The sequence below is a fragment of the Phascolarctos cinereus genome, unplaced genomic scaffold, assembly GCF_003287225.1.
Source record: "Phascolarctos cinereus isolate Bilbo 61053 unplaced genomic scaffold, phaCin_HiC Scaffold_2;HRSCAF=192, whole genome shotgun sequence".
Taxonomy (NCBI): Eukaryota; Metazoa; Chordata; class Mammalia; order Diprotodontia; family Phascolarctidae; genus Phascolarctos; species Phascolarctos cinereus.
Window position 1 is genome coordinate 60,771,560 of NW_027555625.1, and position 13,985 is coordinate 60,785,544.

Sequence of the window (13,985 nt, forward strand, 5' to 3'; positions counted from 1 at the left end):
GACTACTGACCTTCCCGGCTTCCTTTAAACCCCAGCCAAAAGCTTACCTTCTACAAGAAGCCTTTCTCAACTCCTCATAATTCTAGTGACTTCCCTCTGCTAAATATTTCTTATTTATTGTATTAAGTTTGTTTGTATATATTTGTTTGTTGTCTCCCCCATTAGATTGTGAACTTCTTGAGGGGAGGAATCGTCTTTTGCCTCTTTTTGTAATCCCCACTGCCTAGCACAGTGTCTGGCATATAGTAGGAGCTTAATAAATGTTTATTGATTGATTGATAATGGAACCTTACCTGAACAGCAATAATTAATGATTAGCAATAGTAGTGTTAACATCATAATAGTTCTATTAGAGGTAACATGACAGAAGAGATCTGTGGCACTTACTAGTAATGCTTCTCTGGGGAGGTAGAGACAATGTGAGAGTGTGTGTGAGTGAGAGAGAGTGTGTGCTACTTACTGCTTGTAAGATGTTGGGTAAGGCTAGCACTTAGAATAGTGCCTGGCACATAGGAGGATTCGATTCAATTCTCGGAGACTCAGCTTCCTCCTCTGTAAAATGAAGGGGTTGGAAAAGGTGCCCATCAGCTGTAAATCTGCCTCAGGCACAACCCTAGGGCTTACACACTAAGCCCAGGCAATGATGAGCATAAGTGGAAGGAATGACTACAAGCAATGACTGCCGGAATCCCCTCATCCGGGGCAGCCAAGATGGTGGAGTGAAAAGGTAGTCGCTCTCACTCTCCCCTGTCGACCTCGGAATCCCCTGATTCTACTCCTCCTGTTAATCACTACCACTACTGTTAACCTTTTCTGATGATCCAGGGTCATCCCGAGGAAGATCAATCATTGTACGTGCCCCCAAGGACATCTTAGGATGATTCCTTAGAAGAATAAAAAACTGACCCCTTTAAGTCCAAGTCACTGTCCAAGAAAATCACATGTACTTAAACCACTGGCCTAAAGGATTTATTTCCATTAGCTTTTTTCTTGTACTGTTGATTTTGGCATTCTTCCATAATTAGAGGTAAGAAATCTGGACAGGTAAAAAAAAATTAACGTCTCTGGAAAACTTTTCTTCTTTTGTCTAAAAGTTGGTTTCCTTCTCTGTTCCTATAATATGTTAAAATTCTAAGAACTTCAGTCCCTTCAACTCCATGGACAGTTTAAATGCCATTAGTTGTGGTTTCCCCCCATTTGTCACTCCTTCAGACTCTAGTTCTGTGGCATAAATTGCTTATTAATTGAACTGAATCCACCTGGCACAGGCTCTCCCTCCTACCAGAGGTGCTCTTCCACCTTACTCCTTACTCTCTGGATCTCCCCAAGGCTCAGCTCAGGTTTTACCTCCTTTGAGAGGCCTTTCTTCCCTAAGTAGTTAGTACTGCCCCACTCGTCCTATTTCTTTGTATTTATTCTGCATATATCCTGTATTGATTCATTGATTGTCATGGGTTGTTTCTCTCAGGGAAGTTCCAAGGTCAAAATCAAAACCCTCTGCTTGGGATTCAAAGCCCTTCACTCCCTGGCCCCCTGCTACCTTTCCAATCTTCTTATACTTCACTCCCCAAGACACACACTTCAACTCAGTGACACCGGCCCCCTGGCTATCTCCCAAGCAAGACCCTCCATCTCTTGGCTCCAGGCACTTTCTCTGGCTGTCTCCCAGGCCTGAAAAGCGCTCTTTCCTATTTATTTCTGGTTCATATATGTAACTTGTTTGTTGTACATATTTGTATTAGATTGGGAGCTCCTTGAGGGCAGGAACTGTCTTTTGCCTTTTTTTGTATCCCCAGAACTTAGCACAGTGCCTGACACATAGTAGACACTTAATAAATATTGACTGATTGATTGAAACTCTTTAAGATCAACTTTTGTAACTGTATTCCTCTGCCCAGTGAAGGTGCTCATAGTCACTGATTCATACCTGGAATTCACTCCCTTCTCACCTCTGCCTCTTAGAATACCCAGCTTCCCTCAGGGCTTAGCTCAGGTAATACTAGGACCTATACTAGGCCTTTCCTAATTCCCCTAGTTGTGGCCTCCCCTCTCCCTAATTCCCCATAGCTCTTCATGATCTGGTATGACCTTGGCTTTCTGAGCTGGATTTCACACCATCCCACCCCATGGAGTCTACCCTGCAGGGCTTTAACAAGCTTTATTTACACTGTTCTCTGTGTGTGAGTGTCCTCCTTTCCTCTATGCCTGATGAATTCTTGCCCATTCTTTACAGCCTAACTCCTATCAGTGAGTAAATATCACAGATACAGCCAGTTCTGGCAAAGTCAATCACAAACAAGAACAATCAGAAATGGAGCTCTAGCTCCTGAGAACAGAAGAGTGTGTGTGTGTGTGTGTGTGTGTGTGTATGTGTGCGCGCGTGCGCGCTCTTATAGAAATTTAAAATGTAAAAACAAAATGAAAAGCCTGTATGTCTCACAGTCGTAAACACAAAGGCAGCCTGCTGGCCATTCCCACAAAGAAGCAGGCTTTTATCAAGCAAGAAACATTTATACAGCACCTACTATGTACCAGGCACTGTGCTAAGCGTTTACAATTATCTCAATTGATCCTCACAACAAACCTGGGAGGCAGGTGCTATTATTATCCCTCTCTGACAAATGAGAAACCAAAGGCCAAAAGGTGAAGTGACTTGCCCAGGTTCACATAGCTGGTAAGTGCCTGAGGCTAGATTTGAGCTCAGGCCTTCCTGACTCTAGGCCCTGAACCACCAGCTCCTTAAGATCATTCCCAAACGACATGAAAGAATGAAAGTCTATTTAAACCGGCCAGCACTAATTGCATATGAAATAGAAAACACCCCAAAGAGCCAGAGAGGAGCCCTGTGCTTACCATTGACAACTCTCTTGCACTGAAGCATCTTAATGTCAATCAGCTCCTGTCAAGAAATGAAAGCATATTACATTAGTTCTTGGGCAGGCGGAGCTCTCTGACTCAATGGGACCTTCCCAGTATTCTCAGAGCAGTGCCTCTGCCTATGACAATACAGGGTACTCACAGAGTTGACAGCCTCAAGGCCCTGAATGCTCTCCTAAATACTCGGCAGCCATTGGAGCCCAAATGATGTCATGTGCTCAGTCCTGGATGCCGCATTTTAGAAATGACATTCACAGAAGGGCGACCACACCCTCTGCGGGTCGTCTGAGGGAACTGTAGACGTTCATCCTAGAGAACCCTAACCCTAATCGGGAAGGATGTCATGGGGAAGAGGGATGACTTGGCTTTGCCCCAGAGGGAGCAATGAGGACTAACTACAAAATGGAAACTACGAAGAAAAGGAATTTTTGCTCAATAAGGAAGAATTTAATAATCCGAGTCCTCTGGAAATGGTACGGACTGTTTGAGGGGAGGAAAGGGCAGCGAATTCCTTCTCAAGCTTGAAGGTCGTCCCTCTTCGGGGATGCGGCTGCAAAGATTCATGCTTCTCAGAGGATAGATTAGGTGACCTCTGAGGCCTCTTCCTACTCTAAGGTTCCAAGAAACATAGAAATGGGACGGCCTAATTCAGCAACCCTCAGTTTAGGGAGAAATCTGGGTGGCCCAAATCCGGGGTTCCTGGGTATGGGTAGTGAGTTGAGCGTTTCTGATCCAGCCAACGAGGACCCCATGGCATCTTTCCTCTCAAGCTACAGCTGATGTCTGTTCATCACCATGCTTTGTTCTGGAACATGCCATCTTAGCTGCTGCCTGCCTTGCTGTACATGCTTTAGTGAATATCTCAGTTTTTTCTTCCCCTACTTTTGAGCACAAACAATGTACTATAAAATTAAAAAGAATGCCATATGTTCACAAAGGAGTCCCGAGCAAGTCTGAATAACCCCTTCTCTCTTTCTCCTAGTCATCTAAACCTCAGTCCTGGAAAACACTGTGTGTCCACTACTCACCAGATAAAAGATGGGGTAATAAGTCACAAAAATCCCAAATTAAGAGCAAAGTCTAGGCAGCAAAATTAGCTGCATTCATCCATGCATGAATCCTGTCACTTCCCTGCTCCAAAACATTCTAAGGCTCCCTACTATTGAGGGGATAAAATACAAACTCCTTAGCCTGGTAATTAAAGGCCTCCAAAATCTGGCTCCAATCTACCTCTCCAGCCTCACTTCACATCACCTCTGTTACATGCCCTGTGTGTTTCTGTTCATACTGTATCTCAAACTCTTACCTCATTTAAGCAGGCCGTTTCTTCACATTTGGTATGCAATTCCCACCCCCTACCTCCCCCCCACCCCCCACATACATCCCTCCACCCCTTAAAGTCCTCCTATCCTGTGAAGCTCAGAACTCAGTTGGTATCTCCTTCATGAAGCTTTCCTTAATCATTTCAGCTGATTAATCACTCAACCTTTTCTACAGCATTTTGTCTGGAATCCTTTAGCCTCATCACACTGAACTCTCTGTAGACATGGTATATCCTCCCAACACACTGTAAAGCCCCTTAGATTCAGAACCTAGGCACATTTCCCCTTTGTACTTCTATCACTGGCCAGAGTGTTTGGTATGCAGGAGATGCCTGTGTTGAACTGAATTACTGGCTCATATCCAACAATCAACCCAACATTTTTGACAATCTGAAGTGTCTTTCTTTTAAAATAATTTTTATTGATGTTTTCTGTTTCCTGTATCACCACAGTGAAACGTCTCTTTTTTTTTTTTAATCAGTGGAACCAGGTAGTAGGAGACCATTAAGCAAATAACCTAGTGTTGGGACCACCACCTCCTTTCTGCTCCTGTGCCCAACAAAGCAAGGCTTGGAGATGGAAGCCAATTCCCATCCACATTAGTGAAAAGGAATGTGAGAAATGAATCCAAGGATAGTCCTGGAGAATTCTTGCAGGCAATTCTGGGTAACAGCATGCATTAAGGCCAGTGGTGACCCTGTGCTGCTCCATCTGTTCTATTTGACCGTATATTTATAAGGCAGAGACAGCATTAGGTAAAGGGGGGGGCAGGGAGGAGAAGGACATTGGCCTTGGAGTCAGGCAACCCAGGGAAGAATGCTGGCTCAGCCACTGACTGATTAGCCATGGGACTCTGGCCAGCTTCTCTGAGCTGTAGTTTCCTCACCTATAAAATGAGGAAGAGGAGGATGAAGGTAGGAAGATAAAAGATATAATTCATACAACACACTTTCTAAGCCAAATGATCTCACTGACCCTCACAACAGCCCTGTGGGGCCAATATTATTATCCCTATATTAGAGAGGAGGAAACAGAGACATGAAGAGTACCTTTAATAAGCTCCAAGGTAACATCTGATCTGATCAAGAAGAAGCTATAGAAAGAGCCCTGGCACTGGAGTCCGAGATCACAGGTTCAAATCCTGGCTCCACCACCTGACCCAGCAAAATTACTTCCCTTTCCTAGGCTTTCTTCTTCTGCCGATTTAGAGAGATGACCCCTAAGTTCCCTTCCAGCTTGAAACCCTACCATCTTTGACGGGTTACACCAAGTCTGATGAAGGCAGGCGTTCCATGCAGGCTGCTTCCACTAGAGGGCGGCACATTCCCTTAATAGCCACAGAGGGGAAAGACCAGGTCACTTAATGCAAATACAAAATGCAGCCAGGTCAGTTAGCATCTTTCTTCTCTGAATGGAATAACCATACTTTGTACTTTAGGGAGGATGAGTTACAGTCCAGGGTATCCCCTGATGGCTGCCCAATGTGCTATGTTTCTAAACCACATAACCTTTCCAGATTAGAAGTATATGTTTTTAAATGTCAAAGGTTTTAAATCATGTCCAAACTCAAGCTAAGCCTGAGGAAGGTGGGTAACCTGGGATAATAAAAATAAATAGTCCACAGTCAATAAAATAAATGATAAAAATGAATACCAGCAGCTTTATAATTAAATAGTGCTTTCACAAATATTTCCCCCTTTGATCCAAATACAACCTTTTGAAGTGGTGAGGGCAAGTATCCTCCACTTAACAGATAAGAACATGTAGATTCTGGGAGACTAATCGATTTGCCCAGAGTCATTTAGCATCTTGCATATAGCAAGCTTATAATAAAGAGCAGCAAATATTGAGCACCTCCAGCCTACAGAGCACTATGGTGGGCACTAGAAACATACAGATAACTAAAATATACAAAGAAATAGGCCTGAGGGTGCAGGTTGTTATCAAGGAGAAAATGGCAGAAGGGTTTCTGGGGGAGTCAGCAATTCAAAAATGGATAGAAATTTTGCAGGTGGAAGGAAGAACATCTTGAATAAATAAGAATGACATCCACTTCGGAGGCTGGGGATGTCTAGCTTGCTTGGCACAGAGAGAGTGAAGGAAAACAAGGAGATTAAGTTTCGAAAGGCAGACTGGCAAGGGGGGAAGGGGGACGACAGGGGGCCTTAAATGCCAGGCAGAGGAATGACATAGCTAATACTATGGGAAGAAAGATTATTCTGGATGGACCAGAAGGGCAAGAGAGTGGAAATGTGAATACCTAAAGAGAAAGTACAGCTCCAGTTTAAGAAATGTTGAACTGAAGTGACAGAGACTGGTCTTGAACTGCGTTGGTTCTTCCAGCTTCAAATTGAGTGTTCATTCACTTCATTCTATTCGACTGTCTTAATGGTCAAACTAGGACAAATCAGGCTCTGCCAACTGAAGAGAAAGCAGATTCTGGGATTGTTCCAAAAATCCAAGGCTCATAACTTCAATTTTTATTTTATTTTGAGCAGCTCATGCAGCTGGAGTAAGTTTCACAACTGCACTGACATGGCACATCACAAATTTACATCATTCAATTTCAGTTGGGCCCTCACTACGAGAAGGCAATCATTTTATTTCTCACTCCCCAAAAGAAGGTATTCCAAACCTTCTCTTCCCTCTTCAATCCTCCCATACCTACCCTCCCCTGAACCCCTGGATGGAGACATTGCCTCAAGTCCCTTCCTTTGCTGGCTCATCATCCATGTCACGCCCCTTAACTGTGTGTGCACAGCCCTCTATGTGCCTTTCTTTGGTAAGTTTATCCCTTACCATGGGTTTAAGCATCACCTCTAGGAAGACGACTGCCAGATCTATGTATGTATTTAGCCCAGTCTTTCCACTGATTTTCAGGCTTACATCACCAATGGCCTACTGGCCATTTCAAACTGCACATCCTGGAGAAATCTCACACTCAACATGTCCAAAATCAAACTCTAACTCCACCCCCGCTTCCCAAACTCTCCCCTCCTGAATTTTGCCATTTCAAAGAAATCTTCCATTTCCCCAGTTCATAATCTCAGCATTAAGCTCAACTCCTCATTCTCCAGCCACCTTCGCTCCCAGAACTGACCTCAACTCCTCACTCTACTTCACCCCCATGTCTAACCAGCTGCCAAGTCTTGAAGTTTCTAACTTCTCATCATTTCTCTTATATATACATCCACTTCTTTCCTCTGACACTGCCATTTCATTTGTAAGTTTTGCTGGCATAACTGGACAAGACAGTTTCAAATAATTTCCTTTTTTCTTGCTCACTTGTTATGAATTCTCCGTTTTATGGGTGAGTTCATCCTATCACAGTCACAGTTAGGATTATTAATTGTGCATTTCCTTCCATCCTATGCTCTTATACTTTTTCCCCTCCCCATCCCCCTGCTCCCTTGGTTTCTCCTTCACAAAGAAAAGGGTGGTGAGATGGGAGTGTGATCAACACAAGTGATCTATATTTGATGCAATGTGCTTCTATTCCTCTCCTCTTTTTCTCTTTCCCTCACCCAGCCCCTGATCATGTTCTTACTTTTTCCTTCCTTTCCTTTTATTCTTCCCTTTTGGATCTATTCTCTGAAGTTGGAGTTTATTTTGCTGATGTCTGATCTCTCCATAAATCTACTCTTCCCCTTACTCCCTTCTCCCTTCTCCCTGTTCCCACCTGCTTCCCTATTGGGTTTGACATAGTTCTACCCCAAAGTCTTTATGTGTATATGTGAGTACATGTAGGTATATTTTCAACTCTCCTTTGTCTGGCTGAAATTAAAGGGAGGTTCATGTAATAGCCTACTTCTCCCAACCCTTTCACATGTTTGCATAGTCTTCTCATGCACCTCAGTCATGTGAGATAGTAAGTAACCTCCTTCATCCATCCTTCTCAACTTCATTTTTTTCCTTCCCTTTTCTTTCTCAAAAATCATCAAAACCTAGAAAAACTCTCAGGCCTCTATCTTATATTCTCCCTCTACCGCCTTTGAAGACCTTAGAGCTCTGTTACTTCTCCCACCATTGGAACATAAATGCATAGAGATGAAGCAAGGCTCTCTTGCCTCACTTCTGAGTCTATGTCTTGGGCATGCCTGGATCCACAGCATTTCTTTATCACTGGGGTTTTCCTGTAAGTACTTATTTTTCCAGTCTTAATACCTGAATGTATCTTTGTGTCAGGACCAGGTTTTGTACTCTCAAAGGAGTGGCAGGGCCTACTGTGGTCCTGATACATCACAGTTGGGGTCCTGCCACTGCTTCTTCCTTGCACTAAGTGATATGTTCTTCAAGGACCTCAGGGGCGGCTCAGGCCAGGGGGCTGCTCTGGTGCAGCACAATCCACAGTGTAGCTGAAGTGCTGCTTTCTCAGTCCAGGCCCGGAAGGCTTGCCGTCACCAGTCTGAGGTCAGAGCGGCACAGCTCCGAGATTCCCTAGCTTGCCCTTGGCCTTGTACAGCATTCAAGCTCTGTGGTCTTGGGCCCATTTTTCCTGGCTGAACCCTTTCTCTAGTGAAATGCTTGCAAGCTTTTGGCTATCTCCTTGTGGAGACTTGGGTTGGAAAAAATGCACTAACGATAGCTTCTCCTCAGATTACTTGGGCATTACTCAGCCTGGTGCTCTGTTTTATTCATAATTACCAGAGTTGTTATACAAGAGAGCTGGGCGATTCTGCTCCTATTCACTCTGCCATGTTGAGGTCTCTAGCTTATAACTTTAAAAACTGTTTTGTTTCATTTTTTAAAAATAAATGAATCTACAAATAATTGAAGACACCACCATCAAACTCCCAAAAAGTGACTGGTGAATAGCATGAAAGAAACAGAACTGACATTTATACTAGAACACAATTTTAAAAAATTAGGGCAGCTAGGTGGCACAGTGGATAGAGCACCAGCCCCGAAGTCAGGAGGACCTGAGTTCAAATCCGGCCTCAGACCAAACATTTGACACTTACTAGCTGTGTGACCTGGGCAAGTCACTTAACCCCAATTGCCTCACCAAAAAAAAAAAAAAGGAAAAAAAATCCTGAAAAATAATTACTATTAGAATAATAATGCTTTCAAAAATATTTGTTACTAACAACACTAGAAATGATTCTTCTATAGCATGTCGCTATTCAACAGGGACTAAAATACAGTGTTTCCCCTTCTTCTTGACCTTTCATTCCTATAATTTTCTAACTTTGATGCTCAAGAGGAAATGCTCCAAACATTAGGAAAGTGTCAGCTGAGACAAATGAACTAAAATATTGCTTACTGTCCCGTGTATTAACACCAGAAGGACTAGAATTTAAGAATACCTTGAAGGTATTCTTATGTATGAAGGTATTCTATGACAACTTGTGTCAGTCAAAACAGTACATTTTCTCTTAATTCATGAGGCAAAGAAAATACAAATAATAGGATGAAATTTTTTTATTTCAAAGTAAATCTTTGTGTTAAGTGACCCTCTTAGCCTTTGCAGTGTAATACTAGACTAGTTGAATTAATATTAGTTAATACAATTATAATAATAAGTAAAGTCTTCTCATAGCTTCTGAAAAGGTATCGAGCATTTATTGACAATTTCTTTCTTTTTTTGGACAGGGATTTCAGTGGCATGAGGGGCTACCAGTGAGTAAAAGCCTACTACCAGTGCATACAGGCATCTGTTCTGCAACTTACAGTTCTAAAGAGTAGTCTAGGGCACTGAGAAATAATTGACTTTCCCAGGGCTACGCAGTCAATGTGACAGAGGTGAGGCCTGAACCTAGGCCTTCCTGACTCTGAGGCTACCTTTCTATCCCTTGTGCCAAACTGTCTTAACACATACACATTTTCTAAACATACACACACACACACACACACACACACGTATACAGGTCTAGATGTGAAATTCTATGCATATATGTAGATATGCATATATATTCATATACCCCCACATTCCTCTCTTGAAGTATGGAGAACCATACAATTGAAAATAAAGTACTCAGCTTTGCCCTCCTAGCTAACTTGCACAGGAGCAGCTAGGGTTTGAGAGCACAGAACACAAACTTAACAAACAATTTTCAGAAGCATAAATAAAAGCTGGTAACAGCCCATGCATTGAAATTATCTGGGAACAGTGGTACAAATTGTACTGTATGAATGTAATGGAATATTATCGTGTCACAAGAAATAACAAACAGGAAATGTAAAGAAATATGACCTTCCTCTTTTCCCCACCCCCACCCTTATACTCTGGGACTTCCACTTCCATGTTGATGACCCTCCCAATGCTCTAGCTTCCATGATCCACATCTTCACTCTACCTCAGCCACACAAGGGATCGGTCTTGCTCTTGATTTCTTCATTACCCACACGCACTCCACCCCCAACATCCATAATTCTGACAGTCCTCTGACTGGCACCTCTTAGCCTCTCATGCCTCCCTGTGCATCCCCCATGCTAAACCCATCCTCCGTCCACTTTACTCCTCCGTGCTTTCCCAGGCTGTAATTACTGCTCTGGCCTGCGGCTTCTCCCTTCAAAATCTCAGCCTCAGAGCAGCCAGTTCAGCTTTATGCCACCATCCTTTCAGGGCAAGTTCCTTAGCTCCTGGTCTTATCTACATTCATCCCTTTCCAAAACCCCACCCAGGATCACTCCAACCACCAGCTTTTCTCCACGTGTAATGCATGGACAGAAGAAGTCACACCACCGTGTAACTGAGCCTAGTGCAAATGCAGGTATCCTATCTTGGCTGGGTCCTTACCTCTGCTTTAGTCCTCACTGACCAGCTCTCTATCAGCAGCTGTTGATCCTGTTCACGCCCATCTCCTCTGGGAGTTTACCCTCAATCATCCTCACATATTTCTATGTAGCAAACTGCTTGGCATAGATTCTGTACTGAATATTCTATGTGCATGCTGTTTCTCCTTGCCAAAATGTAAGCTCGTCAAGAGCATGGGCTGTTTCATTTCTGCCTTTGTCTCTTAAGTGCCTATGACATTAATAAAGGAATGACGTGGACCAAAGGAGGGCAAACTTAGATGAAGGAGTCCAACGTGAAGAAAGCAGCACTAGAAGGTGCACAATGAGCATGACTATGGAAAAATGAATGAATGAGTGAGGAGCACAATAAAATCACAAAAAAGAAGGAACGAGAGTCAGGGAAGCAAACTGGATGTTTCCAATATTTGTGTGTTCAAATTAATGCACATTTATGCTCTTACAGTCTAAATCACAGAATGTAGAGATGAACCTTAGAGATCATCTAGTTGAATCTCCTCACTTTACAGAAGAGGAAACTGAGGCCAAGTGAGGTTAAGCAACTGACACCTGGCCCAATTCCACACAAAATCCTTTTCTCTCCAGATGACCCCATGACATTCGTTAGTTTGCATTCAGTCCACTTCTATATTCCAGTCTGAGACCCAGGTCTGTTCTAGAGTAGATCCCAGGTCACCCAAGGCCATTCCAGAACATATCGACGTGTCCTTCCCCCCAAGGCAGACCTAAAACACCCCTGGATTCCCAGGCCAACCGCCTTTTCTGGAGCTGAACCTGAAACAGACCAGTCTCTAAGAGGGAAAAAAACAAGACTTTGTACCAGGCATTCACAGGTGCCCCTTCAGATTCACAACATGCCTAAAAGAACAGACCAGGTTAGAGTCCCAAGACTACTTGGCATCCATTAATGCCGGGCTTTCAATGCTGAGATCTCCTCAGACAAAACCATTCAGGAAACACATGTGTGTGCATGCCCACATATTATACACACATTTCTTCCTTCCGTGTGGCTCCAGTACGTCTCTGAAAAGTGAGTTCAGGGGCTTCAGTGAATCTTCCCATACACTAGAGAGAACCCACTGTAGGAAGGCCACTCTAGAAAGCTCTGGGGCCTTCTTACCTCACAGTAGACTATGTCAGCTCCGTAGTCCAGGGCCAAAAGACGCATGGGAAGAGTCCCTACTCGAACCATAGGGGCCAGGATGACTTTGCCCTGGTAACACAGCATGAGATTGTTCACAGTCATTCCTCCTCTGCTATGAGCTGAAACAGGAAACAAGAGTCAGAAAGATAAAGGAGGAAAATCATCTCTAACGTTCAAAGTGATAGTTCTGATTTTCATCTTATGTCTAACGCAGGGTACTCTGCCCCGGATTCACCTTGGGTTTTTTTGACCTGACTGGCTAGTTCCATAAAGAAGTCATCAAGGCAAGAATGTTGTACCAGAATTATCAATACTCAAGGAGGAGAGTAATAATAGGAAGCAGATAATACCTGATTTGTGACTCCCAAAGTCACAAAGGCTCTTGGAGGAATTAAACTACACATAAACACTATGGATATATAGATATACAGGTATATATAGATATGTATAGATATATATGTATGTGTGTGTGTGTGCATGTGTATATATATATATATATATATATATATATATATATATATATATATATATATATATATATGCACACCCACCCACCACTGTTGTACACAGCTGTGCCACTGGAGCTTTAATTTATAAAATACAGTTTCACAGGAGACAAGAACAAATTGATCGGTATAGCCCAATTTCTTAAATCCCAACTGGTCTATAAGAAATGATGAAGAGGATGGTTTCAGAGAAACCTGGGAAGACTTGCATAAACTGATGCAGAGTGAATAAGTGGAGGCAAAAAAACAATTTACATAATAACCACATAATTAAAAGATAAACACCTTTGAGATACTTAGAACTCTGATCAACACAACTATGATTATAGAAAACTCATGATGAAACACGCAGAGTACAAACTGTGACCTATTTGGGGGTGATTGGGGTGGGGAGGTCATGGGATTGATTTGCTTATGTTTATAGCAGAGGTTTTGTTTTTCTTTCTTTTTCAGTGGGGGATAAAGGTGAGGAGAAGGTAGGAGAGAGAGAGAAGGTAGATTTTTGCTAATTGAGAAGGAAATAATTTTTAAAATCTAGAGTTGAGGAAAAAAGAAAACTGGTTAAGCTTCCATGCGAATCATTCAGATTTAATGATGAGTTTTAGAGGAGTCCAAATCCTGTTAAGAGGCTACAATTGTTACTAAGAAATTTATTTCACAATCATAGCCAATAAATATTTATTAAGCAACTCCTATGTTGCCAGGCACTGTGCTAAATGCTGGGATATAAATAAAAAAAAGGCAGTCCTTGCCCTCAAGGAGCTCATAATCTAATAGAGACAACAATACACAAAAGGAAGCTGAAAAGGTGGGGAGTAGGGAGATGGGACAGGCGTTAGGTACTAGGGGGTCTCAAACCCTCCGGCATGAAACCAAGCAGCACAGAAAATGAAGTTAGCTGGAAAATTCTAAATCAAGGGGGAAAGTATCAAAGCTGAATTAATCTCCAGGATGATAAGACTTTAGGTGATGAGCTTATCCTGGGAGAGGCATGATATTCCTGGCACCTAAACTAAGCAAGCACAGCCGGTGGGAAACAACGCTACCTGGAACATCCTAAGCTCCCTACAAAAGGGAAGCTTTGGGATTTATGATTTTGTCATTGTGAGCACTGCCCCCCCCCCCAATGCAGACAGAAACCTCTCTACAACCATGGTCTTCCTGAAAAGTTGCTGTGGCAGAGAAATCTGTCACCTTGTAGTTAACAGGGATGAACCTCTTCAAATGAAGCTAGATTGGTCTTTGGCCAATACACACAGTCTGTCTTAGGCCCCATAATGAACTAACTACTGAAAAATGTCACAAAGATGTGCTCAGACAACTCCTACTCGGCACAGAATACCCACTAGAATATCCTCAACCAGTGGCTGCTCAGTCTTT

The 13,985-nt window shown here is 42.9% G+C and overlaps 1 protein-coding gene across 4 annotated transcripts in view; it reads right to left on the bottom strand.

Moving 5' to 3' along the window:
• The window catches only part of DUS2 (dihydrouridine synthase 2), a 66,718-nt gene that overhangs the window by 32,777 nt on the left and 19,956 nt on the right, over positions 1-13,985 (bottom strand). For 3 of the 4 annotated variants that reach the window (XR_013484522.1, XM_020989298.2, XM_078149412.1), the window contains exons 2-3: positions 12,076-12,218; positions 2,854-2,899 (exon numbers count right to left, since the gene is read on the bottom strand). Coding sequence is in view for 2 of the 4 variants with exons in the window: in XM_020989298.2 (XP_020844957.1) it covers positions 2,854-2,899; positions 12,076-12,201 (172 nt within the window). In the remaining 2 variants the exon portion in view is untranslated. Of the gene's footprint in view, positions 1-460; positions 553-2,853; positions 2,900-12,075; positions 12,219-13,985 lie in introns of those variants that run through there. The other variant, XM_020989299.2, reaches the window with a different exon arrangement.